Genomic DNA, 19453 nt, shown 5'->3' on the forward strand with positions numbered 1-19453 from the left:
CAACGAATTGTGACTTTTCGATTATGTCTTCGATGATAACCTCGTTAGAAAAGCGGCCAGCCGTTGTTTTGTCCACAATCACGACACTTGCGCTGACATCCTCAACAATGAATTTGTTTCTCTCGTGAGGAGTGTCTGGATCCAACGTCACGTAGGCCGCTCCCGTCTTGAGAATAGCGACGAGAGAAACGATGAGGTTGACAGATCTTTGTAGACATACGGGCACGAACGATCCCCGGCCTACGGGAAGCTGTCGTGCAACGCGATTCGCTAGCCGGTTCAGTTCATCATATGATAAGGGCCTGTCTCCTTCAAATTGCACGGCTGGCTCATTCGGCGTCAGTTTGACTTGGCGTTCGAATAGTTTGTGGACATTGTCATAGACGGGGCGGGTTAGGGGCTTGCCCATCTCGTGGATAAGGGAGCGCTCATCGGGAGAAATAATGTTGACCTTGTCCACAGGGATCGTTGGATCGCTCACAATACTAATGAGCGCAGCCATGAAATGGTCGAGGAGAACCTTGACCTTCCCCGAAGGTATGGCAGTATCGTGACGGGCTGCAACCGAGATTGATCGGCCTAGATGTACGCCGATTGATATGGCGAAGCGGTTATCCATATAGGGGAGAGAATCATTTTCGGAGATACAGACTTTGAAGTCGTTTCCCGCCGCTTCGTAAGATGACTTCAATTCCCCATAGCCGATAAAGGCATGTGATGATGATACATTGTTGAATTGCTCCGTCTCCTGAATTACTTGGGCCGTGGCTTTTCCCAAGTCCAGTCGCACTCTCAGGGGATATTCCTGGTCCACAAAGCCGACAACAGTTTCGTGATTCTCAATCGTTCTGTTTCTACCTTCTACCGCGAAGACAGCAACTTCATTTGAGGCTTGTGAGTGTCGACCCAATGTTATACCGAATGCCGTGTACAGTAAGGCGTTTGTTGATACACCGAGAGCCTTGGCTAATCTTCTGATTGACGGACCGCTAATGGCCACGGAACTGTCTAATTCGATCGTACGCATCGTATTACTGCGCTCGAGGGGGACAGAATGGATCGTGGGGGCTGGTATCCCATCCAGCGTATTGGACCAGAACTCCCTGGCCTTCACTACACTGCGTCCGCGGATATTCTCACAGTATTCAGACCAGGATAGCCTTGGTATAGGGGTAACGCCAGTAAGTAGGCTCAGGAAATCTTTCCATATGTGGCCGAGAGACGCCCGATCGGTAATTGCATATGGGAGGTAGAGATAGACAACCGGTACCTCCTCCACCCACTCAACTACCAAGCACGCGGGCTCGTTCTCCTCCCGGAGAAGCTCGAGCTCTTCGACAGAAGCATGGGAGATATACTTCGGGTGCTTTAGGACCCTCTGTCTGAACTTGACTTGTTCGCCAGAGTCATCCTTGATGATGACTGTCCTGAGAACATGGTGACGAATACAAAGGGCATTCCATGCCCGGGTGAGTTTGCTGGGGCTCTTGGCTATTTCAGGCAGCAAGTCTAGACGTATAATCCAAGGCTGTAACGTCCCCGGCTCACGTCGGAAAGCCTCTTGCTGCACCGGAGGACAATCTGCCTCATATTCAACTTCTGGCTCGTCCAGAGATAGGAGGGCGGTTGTTATCTCCTTCTGGGTGATGTGTATAGACACAGAGTCTTTGAAAGATTTAGTTGAGTGCTGTTCGGCTATGAAAGGCTCCTGCCATAACGGTTGGATGCGCATCGTGAGAGACGGAAATAAAACTTAGTCGAAGCTTGGTATTGTCTCTTCTAGTTTCTGTGACGATGGTCGCTGGAAACGACGAGGATGATTTGCTCGCTATCGCAGCATCTGCACAGACAATAGTTGATCCCCACGTACAATGTATTGTACGTAATTGTTTTGAAGTTCTGTTCGGACTATATACCACTCTAAAAACTCTCATCCACCAACAAAGTATGCCCGCCCGCGATCTCTCTTCAAAGTCCGTAACGAGGATTACCGAGCAACAGTCATAGTCGATTTCCGTAACATTCAGAGAAGCCCAAAAGAAGTAATTGTTGGTGTCAGACGGACGAATTCCCTCGGTTGCCAGTTTGGGGGCGCTTAAAGACATAGTAAAAGCTAAACCACTTTTACTAACCAACGATCCTATTGCAATAAATTCTCTACTCGGGGGATTCTGATTCCACGCAACAATATACGACGGTGTTCTAAACATAGGTTTCGATGCTCTAATGATTACTAACTGGCCGACCGGCTATGCCAACGGTTATACGATCTTCTGATCCATACGTGAGGTAGAGGATGAATTTCGTCACCCGTATGACTTGTAGCGTGACCGTGGTCCGAATCCCACTAGCAGAATTTTCTTAAGACCTTGGGGGTTGAGAAAAGCCCAGCTCCGCGGTTAGAAGAGAAACATGGCTGCCATCCCCTGTATATCTGGAAATGCCACGGGCGGGCAAACGAGGGTCTGGGTCTCGAAAGGGTCTCTGCCCCCTTCCGGCCCAGCGGAGGATCGGCGACGGTGCCGCCGCCTCAACTTGGTGTAACTTGACACTATGCCTAGATAATATTTACCACAACACCAGGGAATTAAAAAGCGGTGAGACGCGCTCTCCGCTATTGGTGAAATCCCGTGGCTGGGTCTGTAAGCTCTAGACAGTGAAAATACGCAACACAGTCATCTCAGGGATCACGAGGGGATTCTGCCCTGCAGCTTTGTGCATCCATGCCACCAACCCAAAGGCAGGCCAACATGTCATTTAGATGAAGAACTGGCCTATAATCCTGCAGGATCGGCTGAGCCCTGTATTGCAGCTGAATCTTCCTAGCGAAGACAACTCGAAGGGAATAAAAGTTGTCTTGTTTTGGCAAACCGAATGAATTGCCCTATTCTCCCGGCCGTGGCGGACCGTGCCGTCAGGATTCGAGAACGGGAGATTTCGGCAGGGCAGCCTGCATAGCAAAGGACTCGTTCGGCATTTGCATGCTATACACTCTCGGGAAAGCCTATGGAATCTACGACTTCCTATAGCATCGCGAGAAGTGCGCCGGCCGTCAATGTCTGATTCTTGTGTATAAGTATCGTGGCTTGGTGTAGGATCGATCAATCATCATCATCACCATCACCACCATCATCATCATCGTTGTCCGTGAACAGTTCACGCCACCATCGTTTTAACCGGTTCATCTGTGACAATAATAATCATGCTCGGCAGCGTACTTCCGTTCAGCGAGGACACCGCAGACCGCGTTAGCGAGTACTGCGAGCTCCGCTCCACTGCCATTCCCGATGGCCTGAAGGAGCATTGGTTGGAGACGCAGTCCAGTTTCACCGACGCCGACAAGATGTCGAGCCGCCTTCAGGGCTCCTGGATGATCTTCACGGCCAAGGACCGCAAGCCCAAGCGAAGTAAGGAAGATGTCTGTCCGCGTAGCGTGCTCGGTGACTAACTGCCACGCCCCAATATCAGTTCTGGAGATCGGATGCTACAGCGGCTATAGCGCCCTTGCCTGGTATGAGGGGACGAAGGACACTCAGGCCGAGATCGTCACCCTGGAGCTAAGCCCGAAGATGATTGCCGCTTCGCGAAAGGCCTTTAAGAAGTACGGGGTTGAAGACCGCATCAAGTTGGTAGAAGGTCCTGCAGATCAGTCGTGAGTAGCCGTTTTCCTTCCTTCCTCGGGCATAACCCTCTCAGACTCGGTTAGGATTGACACTCACTTACGCCGCGTAGCCTGCAAACTCTCGAGGGGGAATTCGATCTGATTTTCGTCGACGCGAACAAGGATGGCTATGCGGCTTACGTCAAGACAATCCTGGACCGCAAGCTCCTCTCGCCCAATGGTGTTATTCTCTGTGATAATGGTAATATCCCGGTCCCTGCTCTCGTCACGTTCGTGCCGAAGCAATGCTAACACTAGACAGTTTTCGCCCGCGGACTGTCTGTGGGGTTAGATTGCGCGCCGTGGCTCAACGACCATGTGCGGCCGTACTGGGCCGGGTGTGGCCAGGCCCTCGATATCTTCAACAGTAATATCGTGAAGGATCCCCGCGTCGACGTTCTCATTATGCCCGTCTTCGATGGCATCACCTACATCAAATGGAAGGATCCCAACTCTCGGGACGCCCCCAAATAGTCGCACCCCGAACTGACCACCTCCATGCAGGTCATTCCAGCCGCTATATACCTCAGTCTTGTCTGTAGACACATTCGGGTAGCTTTAGTAATCAGATTTGTGCAGCCCGCTCACTTCTAGACCCTCCGTGCATATGCCGCTTATACACGCCGTTTACCGGACTGATTGAGGCTGGAGAATCGATGTCCGTTTTGGCCTTCCTGCATGCAGACTTCGTACCCGTGGCTTATAAGACGTGCATGGAAGGGTAAGGGTTGCTCGTATTCTTTACTGGCCTCGCCATATGTGCTTAAAGCTGCCGTTGTCGTCCCTCCTAGCGTCGATTCTTCCAAATACCTACCTGCCACCCCCACAGCACGCCGCATACGCGATCTCGGATAAGACGCGTAAGCCATGGCACGAAGCTTCGTACACGACCCCTTCTCACACCACCTTCCAGCACAGTTAGTCGATCACGACATCCCGTCCTTACCTGCTGAAGACGGCCAAGTTCTTATCCGATTCCTCTCAGCTCCTGTCAACCGGGTAGACCACCTAGTCCTGTCTGGGAAATACCCAGTGAAACCCCGCTATGCCGTCGAAGGCAAACTGGTGCCTGGTTTTGACGGTTGTGGGATTGTGTTGGAGTCTAGGTCGTCTAAATTCGGGGAAGGAGATCTGGTGCTCCCTCGGGAACTAGGCATCGGTACATGGCGAACCCATGCTGTCTTACCCGACACAACGCTCATGAAACTTCCTCGCGGCGTACGGCCCCTGGACGCCGCGTTGCTGCGTTCAGGGGCGCTTGTCTCTTGGTTGCTGCTGGAAGAAGTTGCACCCTTATCACGGGGAGATTCTGTCATTGTGTCGGCAGGGACGAGCTGCGTAGCCCAATTCCTAGTTCAGTTGGCGACTCGCAAGGGTGTCAACGTGATACTCGTCATCAGGGATCGCGAGGATATCGACGCGGTCAAGACCAAACTGCTGAATCTCGGCGCCGCTCTAGTGCTGACCGAGACTGAGCTGGCAACCGAGGGAAACGCTCGCTTCCCAGGCAAGGTGGTGCTGGCTCTGGATTCTGTGTTTGGCACGGTCGGCCAGCACCTAGCTCACTCGCTCTCACCCGGGGGAAAATATGCATTGGTTGGCATGTTAGCGGGGCCAGCGGCTAGTATTACGGTCGATACGACGCACCTGTTCTATAAGCAGTTATCCTTTGTCCCGTTCCGGAGCTCCGAGATCCTGAAAAGCATGGGTGGTGACGAGGTAGAACGGTTGGTGGCAAAGATTGCTGGTTTCTTTATTGATGGAAGCTTGAAAACTCCCGAACTCCGTGCCGTGTCTTGGGACGATCGTGGGAAGGATGAAATCGAAGAGGCTTTAAGGCAAGCTACCGAAATGGCGCAAAGCAAGCAAGCGGGATATAAGAAGACAGTGTGGCTTCTGTAGATCCCTGTCGCATCATACTATGGGCATACATCACAGTCCTGAGAAGTTAAGGGTTCCGCATCTTGTTTTGACACCGTCCAACAGACACCGGAGTGTACGGTTCATTAGGGTCTATAGGACCACCTGCCCTATTTCAACGACCCTTTTCTACATATATTCTTCCATTACGTGTAACAGTTTCATGTATTCCTCTATTATACGCAACATTTTCGTGCTATTGGCAAGTTCGTTCGGCTGAGCTATTCTTTACCTTAACCTCAATCCAAGCACACATGAAGATAGACATAACTCAAAGGCATGTCGCCTACAGTACGCAACGAATGTTTATTATTGCCGGTTAGCTGGTACATAATAATACGTTCTGAATTAGTATGCCGTGTGAACTGATTCGGGTTCACGCTCGCTATTTGGTTATCATTCTATAAAGACACACAACACTCCTGCTGGAACTGAGCCCCTGTGGCCCCACTAGAGAGCTAGAGAGACTTACCCCGAGGCGTGGAGACAACTAACTACCTACTCTTTACAGAACCAGACCATGCCTACTTGCTTACAACGTGCGGGGAGGCTTCAACACACGGCCCACTTGACTTACCATCCACGCCAGCCGCACATTCTCACTGGGAATCTCCACGGTAACCACGACGAGGTTCGCAACCATTCTGAGTGATATTATATACATTTAAATAAGTTGTCGGTTACTTTCCAGCCGGCTCAGCATCTGATGATTAGACCAGCCGAGCCACTGGCCAGAGAAAGAAGTGGGAGATTTGTATAGGGATGTTTCCTCCAAAATAGCACTGCTTTCCTCGCGAGTCTGCGATCGCAGTGACACGAAAGACAGAACGAGCAGAAGCCACAAGGGAATTAAATTGTAATAAAAGTAACCATGAAGTTTCGAAATACGGCACGACTTTTGATTGATATCCTCACATGTATGCGCAGTGATAATAGACCACCTAACTCCGTGCTCGATATGCAGGATCCTGGGAGGGAAATCAATCAAGCCACCCCCGCCATGCGACTAGCACCGTCCTTCGAAGTGGTAGCATCTTACATTCATTCAAGCAGCGATGGCGACTATATCTCCGAACATTTTCCGTTGCTAAGCATGGCAAATTCAATCAGCGGGTTGTTCAGGATATATCTAATTCAGAAATCGGACAAGGGACGTACCGTGAAGCAGACAGACAATACCAACGCGAGAGCTCCGCCCACATAGACCGGGATAAAGACTTTTCGCAGCGCGACGACGATGATATTCGTGGCCAGTCCCTGAAGTTCGGGGGTGAGCGAGCTGAAGTAGCCACTGCTGGTTCCGGCCAGGACAAGCTGGATCTGTTCGTACGGAGCGTCGGGGAACAGAGCGCGCAAGTTTTGAATCGCCTCGTTGAGGAAGACGGCGCCGGAAATGGACAAGCCGATTCCGATACCACTGAGTTGCCCTGGACCTTCGTTAGTGGCTAGGCCGAGACATTTTCACGAGAGCTGACCACGTACCCATCATCATGTAGCTGATGGCGTATGCCATGTCGGCTGGATCAACCACGGCCTGGATAACGGCATAACCGGCCTGAATGAGACAACCCGAGCCGATCCCGACCAATACCTCAAAACCGTAAATCTGAGCTTGGGGCGTGTCGGCCTCGATGAGCGCTGTTCTTAACGTTAATACCACACAAAAACGGCGCTACTCCGGCAGAAGTGATAGCTTACATAGCAAGACACCACCAACCAAAGCCAATGCGCTCCCTATAATGTACCAGGGCTGGAAGTAGCTAAGACGGGACATAAGATGCCCGTTGGCGAGAATGGCTGCGCTGAGGATAATGATTAGCGGGAGCAGCCGGACGGCCGCTTCGATGGCCGAGTCGCCCCGGGTCAGCTGGAAGTAGAGGGGGATATAATAGATCGGGATGAAACCGGCGGTGTTGATGGCTGCGGCGCAGAGAAAGAGGAGGACGGCGTTCCAGTTGCGCAGGAAATGGACGGGGAACATGCGGTTCTTCTCGCTGGTGAAGATGCTGAAGGTCTGCTGGACCGCGAACGAGATGGCGATGACGGCGAAGACGACGAAGAGGGCGATGATCGAGCCGCTGTTCCACGCGTACAGGGTCCCGCCGAAATTGATGCCCATGATGAGCGTCATCAGGAGGGCGACGACGAGCACGGCGCCGACCACGTCGAACTCTCGGAGCAGCGGCAGGAACTTGGTCTCGGGCCGGGGCTTGAAGGACGGGATCCAGAACAGGTAGACCGGCGCGAAGAGCCCCGCGACGCAGAGGTTGATGTAGAATGCCCAACGCCACGTAGCCGGGCTCTCGACGAAGGCGCCGCCCACGACGGGGCCCAGGACCGTGCCGATACCCCAAACCAGACCGCTGCGATACCACGTCAGCACACGTCGATGCCTCAGAACGGAGAGGGGAGGGGGGAGGAAGACGCCTACACGAAGCTTAGATATCCGGGCCGCTCACGGTCGGACGTATTGACTGAGAGGAGGGTCATGACGCCCAGGTACATGCCGTTGCCGCCCATGCCGGCGAGGACTCGGCCGACGATGAGGGCGTCCATGTTGGGGGCGGCGCCGCACACGGCGGACCCGACGTTGAAGATGATCGAGGAGAGGATGTAGAGCCATTTCGCGTCATACAGGCCGTAGAGCTTGCCGAAGGGGAACACGAAGGCCGTGCCGCCGAGTTGGAAGCTAGTAGCGTATCGCACTGTCAGGGAGCCGTTTACGTGGCGGGCGCGCGGACGCAGACTAGGCGCGTGTGTACTTACCCGACGGAGAGCCACGGCAGCTTGAAGCTGTCCGCGAACGTGTTGACGACGGCCTAGCGTACGGGTAAGCATTACTCAAGTCGGGGTTGGCATGTCGCCGCCCGTGGGGAACTAACCGGTGTTACATCGGCGACGATGGTGTTGTCGAGAGAGTAGAGGAAGATACTGGATAGGATCGAGATGACGACTAGAGCCCACTATCGGCGTTGTCAGAGGGTAATCTTTTCCGTCGCGAAGCGCTAGTCTGACTTACGATGATGCCGTGGATTTTGCGCGGAGACGGATCAGCCTCGGTCTCGGCCACGGTGGTGCCGGCGGGCACGCCTGCTTCTGCTTTCGAATCGAAGAGGCCGCTGCCGGTGGGCGTCCGGTCCGAGACGCCCGCCTCTACGGCCTTTTCTATGGTCGAAGTCGCTGAAGACATTGCCGTTTCTCGGGGGGACGACGTGCGCGCGTGTTGTTTTGGTGTGTTCGCAGCGTCGCTCGAGGCTCTCGAGGCACCAGAGATGCTAGGTTGGGCAGCCGACTAGGATAATGGGAAGAAGACACGAAAGAGAAAAAAAGAAAGAAAAAAAGGAAGCAAAGGATGCGGCACTTCCTATAGCTCAAGAAATAGTCGTTGATAGACGACTACTGTGTGGCGTGTAGGGGGAGAAGTCTCTAGTGTCAAACGCAGTGAGGCCCAATACTTATGAAACCCATGTAGGTCGGCTGCAAAACCCCTTGCTATCGAGGCACGTAGATAGCCTCTAGACGCTAGACAATTACCGCTTAGAAATCGGGCGTCCCGTCCGTTTGCCATCTGGTCTTGCCAGGGATGGGTTATTCAGTGTGGGCTATCTGCTCTCTGTATGCCCTAGGGGTAGGCTCGGGCGGGCACAGCATCAGAAACTCGCCCATGAATAATGGAGAATGCACTGACCGGCACTTATCCCTACTGTTCCATCCCAGGTGCCTGGCTAATTCCGAAAAGGGAAATGCAGCAAATTGGTAAGGACATACGTTCTGGGTCGGATGGGGGAGCAAGACAGGGTCTCACAAAGCCGCCAGTTCTGGGCTGCTTATTTCACCACTTTATTTGTTTTATTAGATATCACCGTCCCACCCGGTTGCGTCTGTAGATTCTCCCCGCTTCTCTTCTTCCCTTTGTGTATAACGGAGAATGCAATTGCCTATACCAACGCCTTGGGGCCAAGAGCCAATTACTAACGTTCGATGAAGGGGTTTCCTTCTCTCCTGTTCCTGCTCCTCGCCTCCGCTCGACGGGATGACGGAGACGTGTTGGGAGGTTCTCATCCTCTGTCTTCCCGCTCTCGACCCCTCCGTCCCAACGCCGGCCGACGGGCTACACGCTAGACCGTGATTATGATGGCAGATCCTATAACATGTGTTTCTCCCATGATACTTCTTTTTATGTCATCCCTTTCCTCTGTTTTATTTTCTTTCCTTCTCTGGCCTCTCGTGTCACATGAAATTAGCAGGTTTAGGATCGTCGGCCGATGCATAGAGTTAGATTATGAATCCTATACAGCCAAGAGATACACCCGACATGCCGGCGTCAGTTTCCAGTAACCACCCCCTTGAGGTGCCCGTCCAAGCCCGCTATCTCGCCGTCCAAGTCAATCCGTAGCCCTTTCGTGATGCGCGCGATCAGCACATACACCCCCAGCACGACGTAAACCTCGACGATGTCCTCCACGCTGAGCACGGCCTTGGCCTGGTTGACCGTCTCCACGGTGTTGTTATACGTCGCGAGCTGCTCGTCCACGATCCCGAGGATGGCCCGGTCGCGGGCCGAGAACAGCGGCTCCGCCTCGACAGCCGCCGGTCCCTTGCCAGCCGTGCGCTTGAGCGCCGTCAGCTTCTCTTCGGGCATGCCGTTGATCCGGGCGACCGGCGCGTTGACATCCCATTCGTACTCGGCGTCCAAGACGGCGGAGATGCGGAGGACGACCAGCTGCCACTCGAGAAGGGGCAGGATGCGTCTGCTGCCGTCGAAGAAGGAGGCGTAGACGCCCATCAGGCGCGGGAAGGACCCATGGGAATGACCCAGGAGATGGAAGATGTTGCGTCGATAGGGGAGGTGCGTGATGGCGGCCGCGACCTCGGGAGGGGCATCCTCCAACTCGAGGTACGGCACCAGGCAGTTCTGTTCTTTGGCCATGACGGGCGCGCGACGGTTCCAAAATCGAGAAGAACAACGTACGGACGGCTACGAGGTGGCATCTACACCTACCGAACGACTAAGAAGCGTGGACCAGTACTTTTTGTAGCGCGTCGGTGCTCCCATAAGCCGGCTTCCCAGCTACGAGTTCTCGGAATCCTTCCTGTCTGCCCATGCGCGTCTTCTTCACGAGTCTACGAACCCTCAGGCGGGGATAGGGTTATTCGATCTACAGAGCAGGATCGATCTGCAGCATCGCCGCGTAGGTAAGTAGGTGGATGTAGCGGCGGTGGCCATGTAGGCCCGGCCTGGGGGCCCCTGGCTTACGCTTACGTAGACACAGGAATGGTCTAAGTCGTGTACCCGGAGTGTGCTAGGACTAGGTTGGATAGTAAGTCTGCTGGTGAGAATTGTCATCTTCTGGCGAGGGTTACCGCAATAGGAGGTCGAGACAGACATTCGATTGCGGCATGTTGGAGAGACGCGTTGTTCATTGTGTCTCTTTTCCCTTTTTCGGTTCCCCGAGGAATATCCCTAATACGGAAACCCCACCTTCCATTTTAGGAAGTGCCCGAATTCTGCTTACCAACCCGCCGTCTGTCTCACTTGGGGTGCCTCGAAGTCTTCTCCCTCTTTGCAGTTGTCGTCGACGCTGGCAACCTCTATGCGGAAGTGGAAAATGACTAATGGACTGAGACAATGTCATCAGTCTCATTCTTTCCCGGTAGGGCACACAGGCTTCCAAATAGGGTACAATCCCGTCTGGGAATTTTAGCAGTGGAGATGACTGAAAGGAGGGCAGGTTTCGGGCACAGTGCCTCCTCGAAGACCACTTTGGTGTTCCGTTCCCTATATGGGAACCTTAAGCTGAAGTTTCATATAATGTCTGCTTGTAGGATGTCTATGGAGGCCGTCTTACGGTTACACACTATCAGTAGTAAGTTGAGAGGGCATCGTAAATCCAACGGCTCTAGGTAAGCCCATAACCATATGAGGCAATGGTGCTAGACTTGCGCCACGAGGGCAGCGTAGCCGGGTACTTCCGATGGTATCTATCTAGCGCCTACGCCGCAACAGGAACCTAACCTCGCGATCCCAGGTCCGGTAGGGGCGCGATCTACTAACGGAAAATCTTCTGACATCCGGGAGCGAAAGATTACGGTATCCCGGAGGAACTGTCCCACTGGGTCGAGTTGCAACCTCAGCATTACGGGCGGTGTACCGGCTACACCCTTGGCCACCCGGACATAGCTCTCTACAGAGTCCTGCTAGCCTGGTGCGGGCAGGCTGCTAAAGGATTCATGTGCGATGGCACCTCCATAGCTGGAGAGAGGTATCGCATGACGGGCTTGCCAGGTCGATGCTGGGGGACCTCTTCGGGTAAGAATATGAGAGAGATAGGTATAGATATAAACGTAGATAGTGAGAGAATACAGTCGCTATACTCGGCCTGCCCTGCTCGGAATCCGATTAGGTCTGAGAAAACCCGTTACCAACACTACTGCGCCGCCGAAAGCAACAACACTGCGCCGCCGAAACCAACTACAGCCGCGACCATCATGGCCGACGCAACCAACAGCAGCGTCGTTGGTGCGGCCGTCGCCCTCGGTCTGGCCTGGGTGCGGTCTCACCCTTGGGGGATTTGCGGCGCGATTCTACTTGTTAACCTGGTACTGACGCGGAACCGCAAGGGACTGCGGGAGATACCCGGCCCGTTCCTCGCGAGCTTCTCGAACCTGTGGAAGCTGCGCGCCGTATGGAACAAGAACATGCATCGCGAAAACGTGCGGGTTCACGAAGATTACGGTCCGATTGTCCGCATTGGGCCCAACCATGTCTCAGTGGCAGACCCCCAGAGCATGAAGTTGATATACGGCGTACAGAACGTCTTTCGCAAGGTACGGCACGCCCGTATATGTCTCGTACCGAGAGAGAGAGAGAGACGGACCCGGTTGACTAATCGATCGTGCGCCGGGTGCCTAACTCGGCTCACCCTTTCTGTAGTCGGCCTTCTACCCCCTTGCAGAGGCCATCTACCAGGGCAAGTTCTTGCCCACCTTGTTCACCACCGAGAGCAATGAATACCATATGAGGCTCAAGCGCGGGTCCACGCGGGCCTTTGCCATGGACACCGTCGTTGGGCTGGAGCCGTTTGTTGATAAGTGCATCTCCCTGCTACTCGAGCGCCTCCGGGAGGTTTCGCAGAACGGCAAGCAGGGCATCAACCCCGTCGAGTGGATGCAATACTTCGCTTTCGACGTCCTCGGCGAGATCAACTTCTCCAAAGACCTGGGGTTTCTGGAGAACGGCAAAGATGTCGACAACATCATCGCTGCCATCGGCGGCATCCTTGTTTACGTCTCTCTGGTTAGTAGTCCTCATCCCCCACCCTTCCCCCTTTATCCGCAACAACGGTAACGACGACAACATCCGCCCCGCCCCCCTTTACCCTGTTAACACCTCGCATCAGATTGGGCAGATACCGCGACTTCACAAGTTTCTTCTCGGGAATCCTCTTCTCGCCAAGTTCTTCCCCGGTATTGAGAAGACGAACCAAGTCTTGCAGTTCTCCCTGCAGCAGGTGGAAGAGCGGCAACGGAATCCCGTGGATCGAAAGGACATCCTCAGCCAGCTCCTCGAGACGCACAAGAATGACCCGGAGAGCTTAACTATGAGCGAGATCATCGCCATCACGACGACAAACGTGTATGTGCATAGGCTCTGTCCCCCCCCCCCCCCCCCTCCCTCCCCTCCCTCCCCTACTCCCCTCCTCCCCTACCCCTCTTCCCCTCCCTGTTGTGCGATAGGAGAACGGGGAGAGCCAGAGAGCCGACGCCGACTGACCACCTCCTATCGCGCTTACAGCATCGCTGGATCCGACACCACGGCCGTCTCTCTGTCTTCGGTTATGTACCACCTGAGCAAGTATCCGGAGACCAAGAAGAAGCTGGTGCAGGAGATTGAACACGCAGAGCGCGAAGGCCTCGCCTCGAATCCCATTACGTACGCCGAAGCAATCAAGCTACCGTACCTGTAAGTCAACTTTTCTCTCTCTCCCCTTGCATGCGCGCGGATGCAGGGACAAACGAGTAACCTTTCGGGCAACCTTGCAAGATCGGCCGTGATCGACGAAGCGATGCGCATGCATTCCGCCACGGGCTTCATCCTCGAGCGCGTCGTCCCCAAGAACGGCATCACGCTGCACGGCGTCTACCTCCCCGAGAACACGATCGTGGGGGTGAACGGATGGGTCTTGCACCGCAACAAGGAGGTATTCGGCGAGGACGCCCACACCTTCCGTCCCGAGCGATGGACCGAAGGCGACCCGGAGAAGATCAAGGAGATGCGGCGCAACCTATTCTCGGTGAGTGCATCCAAGCCCCTACACGATTGCACGGAAAAGGGGGAAGAAGGCAGCATAAAATCAAAAAGAAGGGGCCGGGCAGAAGTCAAGGGGGTTCACGAAGGAGGGAGAAAGCTAACTGAGAGAATCCGTCGCTGTCTAGTTCGGCCACGGCCCGCGCAGCTGCATCGGCAAGAACATCTCGATCCTGGAGATGTGGAAAGTCGTGTTCGAGCTGTACCGCAACTTCGACATCGTGCTGGCCAGCGACGACGAATGGAAGGTGCTCGGCCATTGGTTCACGCCCCAGTCGAACGTCAAGGTGCTGCTGAAGCCGAGGAATTAACACGTGGGCGAGATCGAGATGGGAGGAGGGTTGGGGGGGGCGCGTAAGGGGTTGGTTCCTGGTCAACCCCTACCTCGTCGTTCTTGGGCTTCAACAGAGAGGACGGACGCAGGCCGCGCAATCCGGACCGGCGATACACGATGGCAAAAGAACCCTGCCGAACTATGAACCCTGGGCCCCGTCGCCGGCAGGGCCAGAAGAGGGAGCGGGAGCGAGGGCGTTGAGGCTAGGGAGAAGAGCAAACGCAGCAGCAACGGTCAGCCATCGGGTTAGTGAAACTGGAATCGTTAAAAATATATACCTGCCTATATGCTCGCTCGCTCCAACATGCCTAGGTGCTGTTGTCTTAATTGTTGTCACGACGGCGCCAAGGGCGAGGGGCGCTCGAATGTTGAAATTGGACCGTGCTGGGATCGGCTCTAGAACACCGTGCTAAAGATCCTTCGCGGCCGCCAACGGCGACAACCGATTCGCCAACATACGGTGATGTTTGCTGGGTGGAGATTGATTTTCATGCTGCCCCCGTGCGAGACCCTTTCGCGAACCCCGTCGTCGCCCTTCCCGGTAAATGGCGTCGACAACCCGGCTCTCTCAGGGGCCGCGCTTGCTCTATATTGTTTTCACTTCTACTCGTATCCCGTAGGTAGATCGTATGCTGGTCTTATTGTGGCCAGTACGACCGAGTCCCGTGTGCGCACGTCCGTAGTATAAAAGGTGCGGGATTTCCTAGAAACGCAGTGCTAATAATATCTTCACTCCTCACCCCCTTTCGCCACCAATTCGGAGAAATTCAGCGACGCACCCCTCGCGAACCGAGAGAGAGCGAGAGACATAGACAATCGAGATCGCTGCCACTACCTATATCCCTTCCTCCTGCACAGTCACCATGTTGAAGCAAATCATCCCGCTGTCTGTGCTCGCCCTCGGGGCCGCAGCTCTGAACGAAACCATCGACGGGTACAGCTACTTCCTATTGGGCCCCAGGCTGGAGCAGACAAAATCCGAGTACGAGCACGCGGCCGCGATCACGGCGTTGTCGCTCCTCCGGGAGCGGCTCGGATACAGGCCTATCCCGTCCCTGCCAGACGACAACGTCGAGGCCGTGCTGCAGCTGAAACAGTACCTCGGCGTCGACGCGCTGAAGGAGCTCCTCGCGCCGGACGAGGACGCGGCGGACCGGGTGTGGCACGAGGTGGTGAGCAACTCGTCGGAGGCGTGGGTGTCGGCGGACGCGCGGGGCGTCGTGTTCCTGCCGAACGTGACGTTCGACGGGTTCGCGCGGTGGTACGCGTCGCCGCTGGCGGACGCGGCGAACCTGGCGGCGAACCCGGAGCACTACTCGAAGGAGACGGTGCAGAACGCCGACGGCGGGCTGTCGTCGCGCATCCTCGAGGGCTGGGGCGGCGTCACGACCAACTTCTCGATCCCCAGCTTCGGCCCCCCCGACCGCGCCAAGTACCCCTTCCTCCGCGACCTCCCCGAGTTCCCCGTCCAGCAGGCCGGCGCCAAGGTCCTGCGCGACGGCACCACCTTCGGCATCCTGCACATCTCCCTCCGCCCCGTCCCCGGCCCCGACTACGGCCAGCCCGGCGTCGGCTTCGAGATCTACGCCACCGTCTGGTACCCCGACGGCGCCCAGGACGTCTACCTCGACCAGGAGCGCCGCCACATGGTCATCGAGATCGTCAACCTGACCCTGCAGGCCCAGAGGGACATCGCGAGCGGGGCCTTGTGAGATAATACATGTGCGACATGCAAGGGGACCGAAGGGATGAAGGGGCGCAGGTGGGGGCGAAGGATGGACGAGCCCAGAGAGGAAAATACATATAACATGCATAGAGAAATCCGCTGCGTGTAACTCTTCGTATATTTTCTTTCTGCCGACACGGATACGACCTGTGTGTAGCATGGGTTATCTATTTCCCTTGATGCATCCCGCTGTATTTTATTTTTGGAGGGGGGCTACGGTTGTAAGACCCGACAATGCTATAGACAGAGAGAGTGTGGGTGGAAAATCGGTACGCAGATGCACGGAAACATGAAGCCCAGGACGAGGCCAACAACGATAGAAACGGGGATAAATAAAAATAACATTGCCTACGCGGAGAGTGATAACAAAAAAAAACAGGAAAGTGGTTAACATTTGGGTAACAGCAACATGTCGACCACGCATCGCCAACCTCGTCGTCGCCATATACACGTACCTATAAACAGACAGCGCCAACAACAGCAAAAAAAGAAAGAAAAAAAAGCTCACGAACCGATGAGCATCTTCAGCACGTCCTGCAGCGCGTCCTCGATGTCGGAGGCGGCGGCCTCGAGGCGGGCGGCCATGGCGCCGAGCTTGGAGCGGCGGGCCTGGCTGCCGGCGACGTGGCGGATGGCGCCGCCGCCGTCGACGCGGGCGAGGAGCTGGCGGAAGTTGCGCACCTGGAGGCGCAGCAGCACGCGGATCATGTGGACCTGCTCCTCGTCGGAGTACTGGTTGCGGAAGTCGAGGGAGAAGAGGTCGGGGTTGCAGAGCGCGGCGCCGGCGGCGCGGCCCGACGAGCTGTCGAAGAGCTGCGCGCGCGCGTCGGCCGCCGGCTGGGAGCGCGAGCGCGCGCGCCCCGGCCGCAGCAGCAGCAGCGGGTCGTCGCCGTCCGACGGCGGCGTCAGGCTCTGGGGCTGGGGGCGCCGCGGCGGCGGCGGCGGCGGCGAGGCGACGAGGCCCGGGGCCGCGCCCGCGCCGCCGCTGCTGCTGACCCGCCGGATGCGCTTGTGGATGCACTCGAACATCTCCGTCAGCCGGTCGCAGATGATGAGCAGCACCGTGTGCACCGACGGCTGCGTCGCGCAGCCCCCGCAGTCGAGCGGCTTGCAGCACTGCGCGATCAGCCACTTCTGCAGCTGCAGCACCTGGTCCAGCGACAGCGTCGTGATGTGGAACTCGTCGTCGTCCAGCTGCTGCACCACGCGCACCGTCTCGTGGATGCAGGCGCACGCCGGCGGCGAGCTGGAGCTGCCGCTGCCGCTGCCGCGGTGCTGGTGGCCGACGCTGTTGTTGTTGTTGTTGTTGTGCAGCGAGACCGCGTCGTCGCCGACGTCCCGCCCCGGATCGCTCCGGGGCGGGGTTATCAGCGCCTGGCTCTGTATGCTGAGGACTGCGTGTGCTCGCGTTAGAAGGTGGGGATATATAGATAGATAGATACGCCGATGTAGAGCATCGCGGTGGGCTGAGAAGGGGGAGGGGGGGGAGAGGCGGAGAGGGGCGAGAAGGGTAAGAGGGATCGTATATATAGATATGCCTGTCGAGGGTAGTAGTAGATACAGGTAGTGTTGCAGACTTACAATGCGACGCGCTGTCCTGGTTGGTGTCAACTCCTGCGCCGTTCGCGGATATCGACATCAGGGCACTGGCGTGCGAGGGAGTATTGCCTTGGTCTTGGCTCAGGAGGTCGAAGTCAAAGTCCATTCCCTTGTTTACTGTATCACGACGTTAGGGTGACGCTCGCGAGGTAAGTTACCCCGAGGGGCCAGGAGGGAGTAGCGATAGTGACGCACAGTCGGTAAAGTCCCCAGCCATAAAGCCGCCCTCCGTCGTCACGTCCAGAGCCGACATGACGGTCTGGTGTAGTTGTGCGAAGCTCGGTGACCTATCCCTACCCCCTTCATCCTCCGTCTCCAGGGGATGGTTGCTCGGTTCGAGGGTCTCACCGCCGCCGCCATTGGTTCGTGTGGGCGGCCCTTGCGCTGATGGCGGTGCTGCTGCTGCTGCTGCTGCGCTGGCACGGGGTTTCGCCGGGCTGTCTGGGAAGATGCATGCTATCAACCTACTCTTGCATCGGTCGCATGAACGTCCGCGGCCAGTGCACCGAAGCTGGGGAAGAATGGATGATTAGATACTACTGCTCAGCTCGGCCGAGATAGGAATATGTCGGCTCGACGGGGAGGGTTGCAAGCGGAGGCTGTCATGCCGTAAAAGGAGAGTGCGGGTAAGGTATGAGCGCGTGCGGGAGAGAGGGACGGGCAAGCAAGGTAGGTAGACGGGCAGATAGATAGGGGAATCCAGGAAGAGGAAGCGATGGAGGGAAGAAGAAGAGGGATAGATAGAGGCGCTTATTAATGCGCGGGCGTTCGCAGATGTGGTGATGCGGAGAGGACTACCTTCTTAGCTTGACAGGCAATACAGGCCGCCTTGCGGATCGATCGAGATGGGACCGATGCGCTGCTCGCATTCCTGGCGGCGACCTGCTCCATCGCCGTGTCATTCGGGCGGTTGGGGTTTTTGAGAGTGATAAACATCTTGTTCTTCCTGCCGCTCTTCGCTCTGAGAGAGAATGAGAGAGACTGTGTAAGTGTGTGTGTATGTGTGTACGCGCGTTTGGGTGTGTGGCGCGCCTGTCAGTGGTGTGTGTGTGTGTGAGTGCGTGTTGTTTAGAATTGGATATCTTCTCTCTATCGCGCGCACTCTCTTCCGTGTCTCTCTTCCTTCTCTCTCTCGATCGCGCGCGCTCTCTCTCTACGGTGACGAGACAGAAATTTGGCTGTAAGAAGCACAATTAATAAGCGAATCGCCCCAGACACAAAGAATTCTTTCCGTCCCTTGGGTTGCCGATCAGCCTCACCAGGTCCTCTGCCCACCATTCGACGACTCGGCCGGGCCAATACGACCTCCATCTCCTCTCCCGCCATTCGTACGTCCTACCCACCCCCCTCTCATGAAATACCTTCCAGTGGGGCGTTCCCGGCTTTCCTTAGGATTTTGTACATGGCCCAGGCCTTCGCTTATGTGCAGGCAAATGCGTCTGCCTTCGGGTTGATTCAGCATTGTGATCCAACGAGGGCCCCTTGTAGATCGCGACGGTACTTGTTGCTGACGGGGAGGGGCCGCTTCCTCCATATTATATCCTTGAAGCAGCCGGCTAACCAACTCCGCCTATTATGACCGCAACCGCTGAATCCTTCTACTTTGCACGCCATACGATCCTGGGCCAGGCCGCCCGGGGTGAGAGGAGGAGGAGCTGAAAACTCCTTTGGATTCCCCTCCCCTCCCAGTATCCCCGGAGTTGCCCTGCACCAATCAAGCATCTCCCGTGACGAGAATTGGTCAGGGAACCAATTACTAAGACTCCAGAGCTCCGGCTGGATCACCTGCTTCTCCTCCATGTCTTGCTTTGGGGATGCGGTATGCGCGACACAAAGAGAGCGATCCTTACCATGATGTTATGTTCCAGCCTGTTTCGGTAACTCCCGCTCTCCCTTACCCCCCCT

The 19453-nt window shown here is 55.9% G+C and overlaps 7 protein-coding genes across 7 annotated transcripts; 4 read left to right on the forward strand and 3 right to left on the reverse strand.

Moving 5' to 3' along the window:
* The first annotated feature begins 2564 nt into the window (after positions 1–2564).
* On the forward strand, positions 2565–4345 carry GGS23DRAFT_553092 (putative SAM-dependent O-methyltransferase). The gene is made up of 4 exons (XM_051515450.1): positions 2565–3407; positions 3469–3652; positions 3733–3863; positions 3924–4345. Exons 1-4 carry the CDS (start codon positions 3203–3205, stop codon positions 4133–4135), a joined length of 732 nt encoding a protein of 243 aa, XP_051375711.1. The 5' UTR covers positions 2565–3202; the 3' UTR covers positions 4136–4345.
* Positions 4346–4348: 3 nt separating this feature from the next.
* GGS23DRAFT_553096 (uncharacterized protein) lies at positions 4349–5998 on the forward strand. Its single transcript, XM_051515451.1, has one exon. The coding sequence runs from the start codon at positions 4529–4531 to the stop codon at positions 5561–5563; it is 1035 nt and encodes a 344-aa protein (XP_051375712.1). The 5' UTR covers positions 4349–4528; the 3' UTR covers positions 5564–5998.
* A 227-nt stretch (positions 5999–6225) lies between these two features.
* GGS23DRAFT_553099 (major facilitator superfamily domain-containing protein) lies at positions 6226–9192 on the reverse strand. The gene is made up of 8 exons (XM_051515452.1): positions 8601–9192; positions 8464–8544; positions 8348–8400; positions 8013–8270; positions 7280–7944; positions 7064–7219; positions 6740–7008; positions 6226–6668 (listed from the first exon to the last, which is right to left on the reverse strand). The coding sequence occupies exons 1-8, from the start codon at positions 8769–8771 to the stop codon at positions 6627–6629; spliced, it is 1695 nt and encodes a 564-aa protein (XP_051375713.1). The 5' UTR covers positions 8772–9192; the 3' UTR covers positions 6226–6626.
* Positions 9193–9757: 565 nt separating this feature from the next.
* GGS23DRAFT_553106 (AhpD-like protein) lies at positions 9758–10972 on the reverse strand. Its single transcript, XM_051515453.1, has 2 exons — positions 10839–10972; positions 9758–10758 (listed from the first exon to the last, which is right to left on the reverse strand). Exon 2 carries the CDS (start codon positions 10509–10511, stop codon positions 9906–9908), a length of 606 nt encoding a protein of 201 aa, XP_051375714.1. The 5' UTR covers positions 10512–10758; positions 10839–10972; the 3' UTR covers positions 9758–9905.
* A 902-nt stretch (positions 10973–11874) lies between these two features.
* Positions 11875–14596, forward strand: GGS23DRAFT_553108 (cytochrome P450). Its single transcript, XM_051515454.1, has 7 exons — positions 11875–12409; positions 12516–12878; positions 12982–13217; positions 13377–13544; positions 13626–13875; positions 14018–14445; positions 14502–14596. Exons 1-6 carry the CDS (start codon positions 11900–11902, stop codon positions 14198–14200), a joined length of 1710 nt encoding a protein of 569 aa, XP_051375715.1. The 5' UTR covers positions 11875–11899; the 3' UTR covers positions 14201–14445; positions 14502–14596.
* A 490-nt stretch (positions 14597–15086) lies between these two features.
* GGS23DRAFT_593735 (uncharacterized protein) lies at positions 15087–15935 on the forward strand (the record flags this gene model as incomplete). Its single annotated transcript, XM_051518066.1, has 1 exon — positions 15087–15935. The coding sequence occupies one exon, from the start codon at positions 15087–15089 to the stop codon at positions 15933–15935; it is 849 nt and encodes a 282-aa protein (XP_051375716.1).
* Positions 15936–16233: 298 nt separating this feature from the next.
* On the reverse strand, positions 16234–18757 carry GGS23DRAFT_615675 (uncharacterized protein). Its single transcript, XM_051520728.1, has 4 exons — positions 18347–18757; positions 17744–18059; positions 17531–17665; positions 16234–17343 (listed from the first exon to the last, which is right to left on the reverse strand). The coding sequence occupies exons 1-4, from the start codon at positions 18482–18484 to the stop codon at positions 16454–16456; spliced, it is 1479 nt and encodes a 492-aa protein (XP_051375717.1). The 5' UTR covers positions 18485–18757; the 3' UTR covers positions 16234–16453.
* Positions 18758–19453: the final 696 nt, after the last annotated feature.

The sequence above is a fragment of the Durotheca rogersii genome, assembly GCF_024521655.1.
Source record: "Durotheca rogersii strain YMJ 92031201 chromosome Unknown GGS23scaffold_3, whole genome shotgun sequence".
NCBI lineage: Eukaryota > Fungi > Ascomycota > Sordariomycetes > Xylariales > Xylariaceae > Durotheca > Durotheca rogersii.

Coding starts and splice junctions, on each gene's coding strand:
- GGS23DRAFT_553106 (XM_051515453.1), bottom strand. CDS start 10,511: ATGGCCAAAGAACAGAACTGCCTGGTGCCGTACCTCGAGTTGGAGGAT.
- GGS23DRAFT_615675 (XM_051520728.1), bottom strand. CDS start 18,484: ATGTTTATCACTCTCAAAAACCCCAACCGCCCGAATGACACGGCGATG. Junction 17,666..17,743: donor GGCTGGGGACTTTACCGACT/GTGCGTCACTAT, acceptor GTCGTGATACAG/TAAACAAGGGAATGGACTTT. Junction 17,344..17,530: donor CCAGGACAGCGCGTCGCATT/GTAAGTCTGCAA, acceptor GAGCACACGCAG/TCCTCAGCATACAGAGCCAG.
- GGS23DRAFT_553099 (XM_051515452.1), bottom strand. CDS start 8,771: ATGTCTTCAGCGACTTCGACCATAGAAAAGGCCGTAGAGGCGGGCGTC. Junction 8,401..8,463: donor TCGTCGCCGATGTAACACCG/GTTAGTTCCCCA, acceptor CCCGTACGCTAG/GCCGTCGTCAACACGTTCGC. Junction 7,220..7,279: donor GGTTGGTGGTGTCTTGCTAT/GTAAGCTATCAC, acceptor CGTTAAGAACAG/CGCTCATCGAGGCCGACACG.
- GGS23DRAFT_553096 (XM_051515451.1), top strand. CDS start 4,529: ATGGCACGAAGCTTCGTACACGACCCCTTCTCACACCACCTTCCAGCA.
- GGS23DRAFT_553092 (XM_051515450.1), top strand. CDS start 3,203: ATGCTCGGCAGCGTACTTCCGTTCAGCGAGGACACCGCAGACCGCGTT. Junction 3,653..3,732: donor GAAGGTCCTGCAGATCAGTC/GTGAGTAGCCGT, acceptor TACGCCGCGTAG/CCTGCAAACTCTCGAGGGGG. Junction 3,864..3,923: donor TGTTATTCTCTGTGATAATG/GTAATATCCCGG, acceptor AACACTAGACAG/TTTTCGCCCGCGGACTGTCT.
- GGS23DRAFT_553108 (XM_051515454.1), top strand. CDS start 11,900: ATGAGAGAGATAGGTATAGATATAAACGTAGATAGTGAGAGAATACAG. Junction 12,410..12,515: donor TACAGAACGTCTTTCGCAAG/GTACGGCACGCC, acceptor CCCTTTCTGTAG/TCGGCCTTCTACCCCCTTGC. Junction 13,876..14,017: donor TGCGGCGCAACCTATTCTCG/GTGAGTGCATCC, acceptor GTCGCTGTCTAG/TTCGGCCACGGCCCGCGCAG.